At 37.7% G+C, this 11,658-nt stretch overlaps 1 protein-coding gene across 1 annotated transcript; it reads right to left on the bottom strand.

Annotated features, from left to right (window-relative positions):
- Positions 1-3,557: 3,557 nt before the first annotated feature.
- LOC115434283 (glycine-rich RNA-binding protein GRP1A-like) lies at positions 3,558-9,202 on the bottom strand. Its single transcript, XM_030156143.1, has 4 exons — positions 8,924-9,202; positions 6,664-6,819; positions 5,105-5,257; positions 3,558-4,260 (listed from the first exon to the last, which is right to left on the bottom strand). The coding sequence occupies exons 1-4, from the start codon at positions 9,195-9,197 to the stop codon at positions 4,220-4,222; spliced, it is 624 nt and encodes a 207-aa protein (XP_030012003.1). The 5' UTR covers positions 9,198-9,202; the 3' UTR covers positions 3,558-4,219.
- Positions 9,203-11,658: the final 2,456 nt, after the last annotated feature.

Here is an 11,658-nt window from a genome sequence, read left to right as displayed (position 1 = left end):
GTCTATATAATGTGTATTATTGTGGACATTTAGTCTGTATAATGTCTATTATTGTGGACATTTAGTCTATATAATGTCTATTATTGTGGACATTTAGTCTGTATAATGTCTATTATTGTGGACATTTAGTCTATATAATGTGTATTATTGTGGACATTTAGTCTATATAATGTCTGTTATTGTGGACATTTAGTCTATATAATGTGTATTATTGTGGACATTTAGTCTATATAATGTGTATTATTGTGGACATTTAGTCTGTATAATGTCTATTATTGTGGACATTTAGTCTATATAATGTCTCTTATTGTGGACATTTAGTCTGTATAATGTCTATTATTGTGGACATTTAGTCTATATAATGTCTATTATTGTGGACATTTAGTCTGTATAATGTCTATTATTGTGGACATTTAGTCTATATAATGTGTATTATTGTGGACATTTAGTCTATATAATGTCTGTTATTGTGGACATTTAGTCTATATAATGTGTATTATTGTGGACATTTAGTCTATATAATGTGTATTATTGTGGACATTTAGTCTGTATAATGTCTATTATTGTGGACATTTAGTCTATATAATGTCTGTTATTGTGGACATTTAGTCTGAATAATGTCTGTTATTGTGGACATTTAGTCTGTATAATGTCTATTATTGTGGACATTTAGTCTGTATAATGTCTGTTATTGTGGACATTTAGTCTATATAATGTCTGTTATTGTGGACATTTAGTCTATATAATGTGTATTATTGTGGACATTTAGTCTATATAATGTGTATTATTGTGGACATTTAGTCTGTATAATGTCTATTATTGTGGACATTTAGTCTATATAATGTCTGTTATTGTGGACATTTAGTCTGAATAATGTCTGTTATTGTGGACATTTAGTCTGTATAATGTCTATTATTGTGGACATTTAGTCTGTATAATGTCTATTATTGTGGACATTTAGTCTGTATAATGTCTGTTATTGTGGACATTTAGTCTATATAATGTCTGTTATTGTGGACATTTAGTCTATATAATGTCTCTTATTGTGGACATTTAGTCTGTATAATGTCTATTATTGTGGACATTTAGTCTGTATAATGTCTATTATTGTGGACATTTAGTCTATATAATGTCTATTATTGTGGACATTTAGTCTGTATAATGTCTATTATTGTGGACATTTAGTCTGTATAATGTCTATTATTGTGGACATTTAGTCTATATAATGTCTGTTATTGTGGACATTTAGTCTATATAATGTCTATTATTGTGGACATTTAGTCTATATAATGTCTATTATTGTGGACATTTAGTCTATATAATGTCTGTTATTGTGGACATTTAGTCTATATAATGTCTATTATTGTGGACATTTAGTCTATATAATGTCTATTATTGTGGACATTTAGTCTATATAATGTCTGTTATTGTGGACAGAGGCAGTAAATCCAGGTGTAGATTACTGCACAGAGGGTCAGGATCTGTCCAGTCAGTCCAGTTGGGATTTATAAGGAGGACAATTAATACTGAACAAACAAGAACTGAAACTATGAATGATGAAAGAGCTGCAGCATCTGAAACTGACCACAGTGAACATTTGAACCACAGTGCTTCAGTTTCAGCTTCATCATGTCTTCTATGTGCTGGGGTTGTCTCTCTCAACTCACCATATACTTTTTTTTTTTTCAATCACTAGAAATTTCAGGTGACCCCATTTGATTTCCAGGTGACCCCAAGGTTGAAAAACACTGCTATATTCTGTCTGGGTCCACATGTTGTTCTGGGTTCATGTCGGAACTGTATGTGGTGTAAAACTGAAGCCAAATTCCCTGTATGTGTTCACGTACTGGGCCGATAAAGCTGAATCTGAGTCACTGCACCAGAAACACACATGAACGGACACATGAATGGACGGACATGAATCAGTGGATGTGACGTCTTCTATGTTCTCTGTGTTTCTTCTTTCTGATAGAGTTGGCCGTTTGTATATTTCAGTATTTCTTTGTAGTTTTGTGTGTGTGACAGAGTTTCTATCCAGTTTTCTGTGCACTGTCGGCTGCTAACCAGAGCTGCTGAATGGGTTTTCATGGCTCCTGGAACAGTGACAGTACAGATCTGTTCTGCTCCATTCTCTTCTATGAACAGAACGCTTACACAGACATCATGACTGTCTGTTCTCCTTCTGGTTCCTCTCATCCTCTCACTCCTCTGCAGCAGAAGACACTCATCTCCACATACCAGTCCACCAGCAGACGGAACCTGGACCGGATCCCAGACTAACTGGACTGGACTGACAAGACCATGAGGACAGGGTGGGAGTAACATCTTTTTGTTTTTTCTCAAAGCCCCAAAAATTGAACTGTGCACTTATTTATTTATTTATTTAAAGAATGAACTGAATCATTTTTTTATTCTGAGAAACTGTGGAAAACCCGGAACAGAATTTTCAGTTAAAATGAACTGAACAGTTTTTTTTTTTTCCTTTTTCTTCTAAAAGACTAATTTAAAACCAGAGTGGAAATTTTGTGTTTGATTTTGCTTGGATGGTGGATTTTTTTGAGTTTGGACTTTTTTTGGGGGGGGGGGGGGGGGGGGGGTTGTGTGTTTGAATTTGTGTGTTTTTGCATTCATTGTTCAAGACATGATTTTGAATTTTAGTTAGTTTAAATGTGTGAATTCTTTTCTTGTCATTTCATGTGTAGGGCGTTTGTTGAATTCAACTGGCATCCTTTGTGTGGTCTGACAGACAAACAGACAAAAACTAAATAACCAAAAACAAAGACTCAAGCTTATAGAAAAGACTGAATCAAACCAACAAACTGACTTCACATCTTAAATGCCAGGAGACAGACCCGGCTGGCACCCCTTAAAACAAAAAAAAAAAAGAAAACAAAATAATACAAAATAAATCAATTAAAGCTTCAAACTCAAACTGTCACAATGTCTCTCCAGTTCCAACATAACCACACTGTAATGATTTCCACCATTTTTGACAAGTCAGATTAACGTTTATTTTGACAAACATCGAATGTGTAAACGGTGGTATAATTCCAGGAACATCAAATCATTATTTGCCTTTTATCATGACTGCTCATGTCCCATGGGGCACAGCGGTCAGGGTGGGACTTTGACTCTATTACAACGTCTGGATGCCTCTGCATTTTCTTCACTTTGGAGTTGTGGTTTCAGCCCCTTTGATTTAAGTGCAACAAAGTCATCCCAGAACCGCAAATACATCTGCAGACACACCACTGTGTCCGCTCTCAAACAGACAGACTTCTTCTCAGAATGACACAAATTAAGATCTTGTTTCAGATTTTTTAGAACTTTTATTTTCTGCTCCTCAGAGCACTGCACTATGATAGAATGTATGAATTTGTTTTGGAATGTCATGAGTTTTTTAATGAGATGAGCTGTTGTACCAGCAGGTGGTACAACAGCAAGCCTCTGCTGTCTGTCTGGATTTACACTCCTGTAATTTAACAGTTATAACATTAGTGCAGCATTAGAGATAAGATAAGATAAGATAAGATAAGATAAAATAAGATAAGATAAGATAAGATAAGATAAGACTTTATTAATCCCACAGTAATTACAGCAGCAAAAAAAAAACAATAAAACAAAATGAACAAAACAGGCATAAACATTCAAGAGTGAACAGGTGACATAAAAGAGAATCTTCTATTTCTATTACTTGTTCTGTAAATATATATTATTTACATATTTGAATATGTATATATGTACTGTATATAAGCACAGGATGAGTAATAGAAATAAAAGATACCTAACAGTTCTGTCATGCAATTCACAAAAACATTTAGGACCAAAAGAGTCACTTTTAGAAGTTATTTAATACATCTGTAAAATGAACCAATTAGCTGAGAAAACACATGAGATAATTATGGTTTGAATATGTTTAAGTTACAACACATAAAATAAACAAGTTTATTTTAATGTTCATTTGAAGAGTTGAGCCTTTAAAAGCTCATATTGTGAGTAAAACCAGTAAAAGAGACAAATGTGCAGCAGAGGCAAGAAAATAAATACATTTGTTTTCTTCTATGTTTAATTAAACCTTTTGTCGTGTATGTTTAAATGACTTAAGTGTTAAATGTGCTGTGAATCAAAGAGCTGGAAACAATTCTTTGGAGGCGTTGAAGTCTGAGTGTGAAGCAGATGATGTGGGTTTTACTTCAGAGCGGCTCTCGTCTGCAGGGTTTCATTTAAACAGGCCACCAACCAAATTCCCCACGTCAAGTCCTGAGGAAAGCCACAAAAAAACAGAAAAAAGATGAGACACATGAGCAGGAACATGAAGGAAAAAATAAAAGATAAAAACTAAGAAAAAACAATCTTAATGATTGGTTCATGGTATAGTTGGATCAACCCTAGGGATGATTTGATTGGTGGCCTGCACAGCCTGTGTAGGAGAACCCACAGTTAGGGACTAGTGTGTAGTGACATCTAGTGGACAGAAGAAAAAAGTCAAGTTTTGCAAAAAGAGAAAAATTCACTGTCTGGGTCTGTGTGAAATAAAGTCAAATTATTATGGGAATACAGTAATGTTGTTGTTGTTTATTTATTTATTAGAAACGTTGTAATGAGGAAAACAGCTGTAATTCTCTCCTTCTGAGACCCAGGCAGGTACAAGTTCATGTTCTGTTTTTTGTTTGGTTGTTCATTTTTGTTTTGGTATTAAATAATTATTTTTTAGATGAAGTATTAAGAGTCTGGTCCAGACCAGCTCTGAATGTGAAGTCTCATGAAAGAACTTTTGTTATGATTTGGTGCCACAAAAATAAAATTTGATTGACTGAGTGATTGATGTTTATGGAACGTCCTTTGCATGTACTTTGTAAAATCTCAACCATTTAAAGGAACCTCTCTCTCTCTCTTTTTTTTTTTTTTTTTAATGGGAGTTTTGATAACGCTCAATTTGAACATTAAGAGCTGTCAAAATTCCCAGCTGACCCAAATGCAGCAGACTTAGATTGCATTGTGTTATTTGATGATTTCGGAACGTCCAGTCAGAAATTAAAGACAGAAGATATCCAGTTTTCCCCTCAGTGCATGTCCTCTCAAACTGTCCAGAGTTCAGACTCACCTCCTCCTTCTTTACTTCCACCACCACTTAGTATTTCCAGTCCTTTGTCTTTCACATCTCCGATGTTAAATCCTCCTCCTGCTCCTCCCTCCTCCTCCTCTTTACCTTTATCTCCACCCACAGCTTGTTGCATCAGGCCTTCAACAAACCCACCTGTAAATCACACAGCACAAATCCACTTATTTTCTGTACTTTCCCTGTTGTCACAGATGTTCCAGTAGGATGAACAGCAGCAGTGAAGTCCTCCTCCAAACACTGTCTCATGTATGTTGTTGCTGTGCAGTTGAGAAGCACTGGCTGTAAATGGACATGTTTGTTTTCTAAGAAACAGAAGGCATCACTAGTTAAAAGTCATTTTATTTTACATACAGAGGATCTGTGCTAGACGACCAAACACCTGGTGTGGTTGAAAATGTTGTTGCAGGTTTAATATAGTGTTTTAAGTTGAGCGATGACGTTTGAAACTAAGGATCACAAACAAACTGATCGTACATGGTTGTCTGGAGTTAACTGTTTAAAAAGATTTGGTATCCTCCTGAAACTGTTTTTCTCTGACCACAGCTGAGGTCAGTGTAACCCTGTTCAGGCTTCCAAACACTGACCACACACTGGGAGGGACTGAGAAGACTGTGTTCGAAGACAGAGGTTCAAATCACAGACAGGAAGGTTTAGTAAAGACTTGAAATCTTACAGCGTCACTATTTACAGGAGTCTTTCTGTTTGCAGGTGCAGTGGTCAGTGCTTTAAAGCAAGAAGGTCCTAGAAGGGCTGTTCTGGGCTGTTCTGGGCTGTTCTGGGCTGTGCAGTTTTCATGTCCTCCCATGTAATTCAGTTATTAGTTGGCAGCTTATCAGTTAATCAGCACTTCTCCCAGACTACGGCCTTCTTCTGCCTCCTCTCTTTGGTCTGTGTCTGTGTTTTCAGGGAAAAACGTGTTAAAACCTTTGTTGTGTTGATGGTAGAATGGGGACATTTTTTGGTGGGGTGCAGTATGCCAGTGTGTTTTTGGATGCACTGTAAGCACATACTAGGATACATTCAAACACACGCAGCACTATTTTCAAACATGAACTTGAATTCTGGTAGAAGTTCTCCTGTGGGCTAAATGACACTATTACACATAAAGGAGGATTCTCCCTGACTGATGCCAGTAGTGTTAACTACTCATGAACTAACTTTTGTTATGATTTGGTGCAATATAAATACAATTTGACTGACTGACTGATTCATTCATTTTATGGAATGTCCTTTGCATGTACTTTGTCAAATCCCAACAGTTTAAGGGAACCTCTCAGAAAGAAAAATATTTCATGGGAGTTTAGATGACGCACAATTTGAATGCTGAAAGCTGTCAAAATTCCCAGCTGACCCAAATGCAGCAGCACCCCATGAACTCTATTCCAGCAGACTTAGACTGCGTTGTGTTATTTGATGATTTAGGAACGTCCAGTCAGAAATTTAATTCAGAAAATAATTCTTGTAATGTTATGAATATTCATGAAATATCCAGTTTTCCCCTCAGTGCATGTCCTCTCAAACTGTCCAGAGTTCAGACTCACCTCCTCCTTCTTTACTTCCACCACCACTTAGTATTTCCAGTCCTTTGTCTTTCACAACCTCTCCGATGTCAAATCCTCCTCCTGCTCCTCCCTCCTCCTCCTCCTTACTTTTACCTCCACCCAGAGCTTGTTTAAACACATCTTCGGCAATGTCACCTGTAAATCACACAGCACAAATCCACTTATTTTCTGTACTTTCCCTGTTGTCACAGATGTTCCAGTAGGATGAACAGCAGCAGTGAAGTCCTCCTCCAAACACTGTCTCATGTATGTTGTTGCTGTGCAGTTGAGAAGCACTGGCTGTAAATGGACATGTTTGTTTTCTAGGAAACAGAAGGCATCACTAGTTAAAAGTCATTTTATTTTACATACAGAGGATCTGTGCTAGACGACCAAACACCTGGTGTGGTTGAAAATGTTGTTGCAGGTTTAATATAGTGTTTTATTAAGTTGAGAGATGACGTTTGAAACTAAGGATCACAAACAAACTGATCGTACATGGTTGTCTGGAGTTAACTGTTTAAAAAGATTTGGTATCCTCCTGAAACTGTTTTTCTCTGACCACTGATATTTTTTTGTGTGAATGCAATACGCTTCCATAAAAATCATCAGAGTAAAACATGATTTTAAAACACATTCACAGAATAAAAGAAAGACATTAATTATATTAAAATCATACATTACATTTTTTTATTACATAAATTAATATTAAAATTTAAATTAAGTAGAGTAAGACATTAAAACTAAAAAAAGAGTATTTAACCCTTTCATGCATAGTGGTCACTACAGTGGACAGCTATTCAAAGCTGTTCTCTTGTACATTTATTGTTTTTGCTGTTTACTGGTATGTCAGCCAACGCAGAGGATCATCCCACACCCAGTCTCATATTAAAATGTGAAATAGCTACGTTTGTCCACAGTAAAAAAAAAAATGTATCAGTCTCACAATTAGGGCCTGAAAACTGTAAAATATTCACATTTTTTGATCCTTTTCTTTTCCAACACGTGCAGTAAGTGAAGGAGGGTTTAATCCATCAGACAAAGCGAAATTGCAAAGGAGTCCTATGTAGAAATGTGTGGCCGCAGCTATGCTATAAGTGAGAGCAGCATCCTTAGCAACTGACTAACGCTACAGTTTCATGTTATTCTGGCGACATCTGGAAAATCTTCGCAACAATGAACAAGCGACTGATTATGATTGAATATTATGAAAATAAAATATTTATTTCTTACTAGAAATGTACCAGAACACATTTTAATGCAGAAACTAACTCAAAATATAGATTTTTTTCATTAAATATGAGTGAAATGTCCGCCATGTTTTTTGTTCTCATGACCTGAATCTTGAAAGTCACGTGCCTCGGACGCAGGCCAATGGAAAAGAATAAGATTAAAAAACGTGAATATTTTATGATTTTCAGGCCCTAATTGTGAGACTGATACATTTTGTACTGTGGACAAAATAAGTTATTTCACATTTTGATATGAGACTGGGTTCCATCCCATACACTGACATTTACACCATGACTGTAACTGACCTGTTCTTGGTAAACCTGAACTGTAGTAACATATTTGAGTGTAAATCATTTGCCAACTGTTATTAGACTGTAATTAACAGGCTTTTTTAAACAAAAAGTCGTTTTGGCTGATTCAGATTTGGACTCAACAGGCATCATGCCACGTCTGTCACCTGAACAGCGTCTGCAGGTTGGCGCTGGGTACGGTGGAGGCCGCTTTGAACTGCAGTCACACAGCCAGGCCTGTGCATGGGCTGCTCCCAAACCTGGTGGAACGCCACAGGCTCTGAAGCCTGTGCCAACGGAGCGCCGCCTGCATCGAAGCAAACGGAGGCCATGCCTGGTACTGACTGCTGGGACTGTGGGTTTGGCAGGTGCCATTTTCTTTTGCTAAGTTTTTTGTTTTGAAATTATTCTAGAAACTTTAGATTTTTGTTTCTGTATGCCAATATCCTAAACAAATGATTCATATGAAAAAATTCCAGTTTAGGGTTTCAAAATAAAAATTATGTCGAAAAATATGGTCTCAAAGTTTTCATTGACAGTGAGTGTAGTTATTCAGGAGGCTATATTTGACCCAGGACGTTGTTTTTAATTTTCATGACAGCAGATTCATTGAAAAGATGAGTCAAAAGTTCAACACTAACAGTGAAATCTGTTGAAAAACATTTTCCTGTTTGCCATCAGGAGGAAATATTTAACACTGCACCACTAAAGTTTCAGTGAAAAAAACAAAAACTCACCTATTTTGTCCCCTGCCACTTTTGCAATGAAACCGGTATCCATGGCTGCTGCTGTTTCCAGATGCAGGATGCGTGTGCTCCTGCAGGGACAGGTGCTTTTCAGGGGTCCAGGTGACGCCTCTGCAGTCTCACCCTGCTGAGGAATCAGGTGTGTGAGCGGACTGGCCTGTTGGACAGGTTGGAGAAGGTTCAGTAATACAGACAACCTCCTTTGTTTTACAGAAAAACACACCTGAAACACTGACGCCCTGGGTGGTGTCTGCAGGTTCAACATTTAATGAGCATGTTGTCCTTCCCCACAGAAGTATTCCAAAAAGGCTGCATGACTCACAACAACATACTGAAAGCCTGGTTCTCATTCAGCCCTTTAATAAAGAGACTCAGTCTTGGTGGGGGCTTTTCCACCAGCTCCCAAAATGTTTCATTAATGCGGTCTGAAAATGAAACATGTTATGGTTAGAAATGATCCTGTTTTATCATAACTTGTAGTAGACTCCTATATGGACTATAAGCTTAAACCAAACCAAACTGAAGAAAATGAAGATAAAAACTAAAACAAATAAATAAATAACTAACCTGAGGAACTCCTCCAGAGTGTTTCTTTTGGGTCACTTTAGCCGGTCCCTAAGCCGGGGGTGTAACAGGATAACTTCCCACCCTGGCCAACTATCCAACGGACAGAAAAAGGGAAATATTCCATCAAATATACCAATACAGACATGTACCTCCTAAAGAAATAATAAATAGAAGGTGCTTTTAGTCTATCAGGGTATGATCCTGATGACAAGTACAGGACTTGTCTACTTTCTGAATCTTCTCAGAAAAAGACTGTGCACTGCGGCACAATGCCATGGGGGGGGGGGGCAGTTATCCTGTTACACTGCATAAAGGAGGACAGTTGGAATGAGGACATTAAAAAAGACAAGAACTGACAGAGAACAGTTCATTTGGAGTTGTAAACATATTTAGGATGTTTTTCTACTCACTCTTGTCTCTAACACAGTTACTTTGCTCATTACCATTACATGCACATTTACAGTTGTGCAAATTAGGTGATGATGTCATGTAGCAGTTTATAGCAACATTTAGGACGGACAACAGACAGACTGAGGAGCTGGAAACACTCCTTCTGTTTAGACCTGGCACCACCATCGTCATGATCCTCTTCTCTTAGTCCTATGTTCTGCATTAGGGCTCAGGTCAGTTTGTCTGCTGGTTATTACCCCACCCCCCAAAGGCAAGGGCAACTGTTCTGGGTTCAGTTTGTTTGTTAACACTCTTGGTTGGATTCACACCAGACTGGGTTCATAGATTACCAGTGACCCAGAACAGATGTCTATGCATTTTGGGAAAAGTAGGTCAAAGTTTAATTTTTAATGAATTTTTAAAATCTTTTTTTCTCTCATCTATGTTGTAAAAGCTGCATGGCCTCTGTGTGTGTGTGTGTGTGTGTGTGTGTGTGTGTGTGTGTGCATGTATGTGTGTGTGCATGTGTGTGTGCACACATGTGCATGTGTGTGCACGTGTGTGTGTGTGTGTGTGTGTCTGCTTTATAACTAAAAAAGCGTACAGAGCTAACCTCTGTCTTTTGGAGTAGTTGTGTATTTTGGGTCAAGGATCAGACTGGTGAAAACTGCTTATTGATACGACCAGTACTTTTTGAGTTATTAGTTGTTTTTTTTGCACAACAACATGATACACTAAACCCCATTCACATACATGGGGAACAGAGTGCTGACAGCTGATTGGCTGAAATCATCCTCACTCTAACTTAGAGCGGAGAGGGTTGGGTTTTATGTGACAAAATCTACAAACAACTCTTCATAACTCGCACATTTCTTCAGCAACAATTTCTCCATCCAAATGTTGGAAGAACTCTTTTCTTCCACAGCCTGTTCCCATTGGACTCTTCAGACCGGTCCTTTTCCGTCCACAGGCCTCTGAGTGCACAGACGGCCCAAACCCCACTGTTCCACAACCACTGCTCATTCAGTCCAGTTTTTTTCCCACATTTTTTACATCCATACAGTGAGAAGATTCACCACAAGCCTCAGCTTCAAGAATGTTTGAGTTAGGATGTACGGTTATGGGTGGACAGCAGTCTGTTTGAGAGGTGGTTTCAGAGTGAACTGAACACACACGCCCTCGTTTCCTCCACAAGGAGCCACGTTAGAAACTCTACAAACATAACTCCCACATTTACGGGATTTAAGCAACAAATTCAAGTCAAATTGTTGGAAAAAGTATTTTTCTTTCAAACACTATTCACACTTCAATCTTAAAATGTTTTGTTTTCCATCTACAGGCCTCTAAACGCACAGATCAAGTAATGTCAGTGTCATGAAGTCCTACACTAATGGTGTAAAGTCCTTTCAAACACGTACATGAGGTCACTATGGAAAACCAACCACCATCGCTGCCACCCAACAAACTACAGTTCACTTTGATCCAGTTACGACCAACTTCTACAAAAACTCAGATCACCATTTTATTAACTCTGCTGCTTCTAGAACCCACAGGTCAACCTGCGAGTTTACTTAGAATGTGTGGAACTTCACGTCTGTAGCAGCAAAACTATTGGTTGGATTCATACCAAGTCGGGTTTATAGACGGCCAGTGACCCAAAATAAATGGGGTTATATTTTAGAAACAGTAGGTCAAAGTTCAATTTTCTTTGATGAATTCTAAAAATCTTTTTTCATCTCCCATTTACTTAGAATGGACAAGATTTCAAA

This window comes from Sphaeramia orbicularis, chromosome 15, assembly GCF_902148855.1.
Source record: "Sphaeramia orbicularis chromosome 15, fSphaOr1.1, whole genome shotgun sequence".
Taxonomy (NCBI): domain Eukaryota; kingdom Metazoa; phylum Chordata; class Actinopteri; order Kurtiformes; family Apogonidae; genus Sphaeramia; species Sphaeramia orbicularis.
This window is presented reverse-complemented; position numbering and strand designations above follow the sequence as displayed.

Coding starts and splice junctions, on each gene's coding strand:
- LOC115434283 (XM_030156143.1), bottom strand. CDS start 9,197: ATGTTGAACCTGCAGACACCACCCAGGGCGTCAGTGTTTCAGGTGTGT. Junction 6,820..8,923: donor AGTGGCAGGGGACAAAATAG/GTGAGTTTTTGT, acceptor TGTGATTTACAG/GTGACATTGCCGAAGATGTG. Junction 4,261..5,104: donor TGGAAGTAAAGAAGGAGGAG/GTGAGTCTGAAC, acceptor GGCTTTCCTCAG/GACTTGACGTGGGGAATTTG.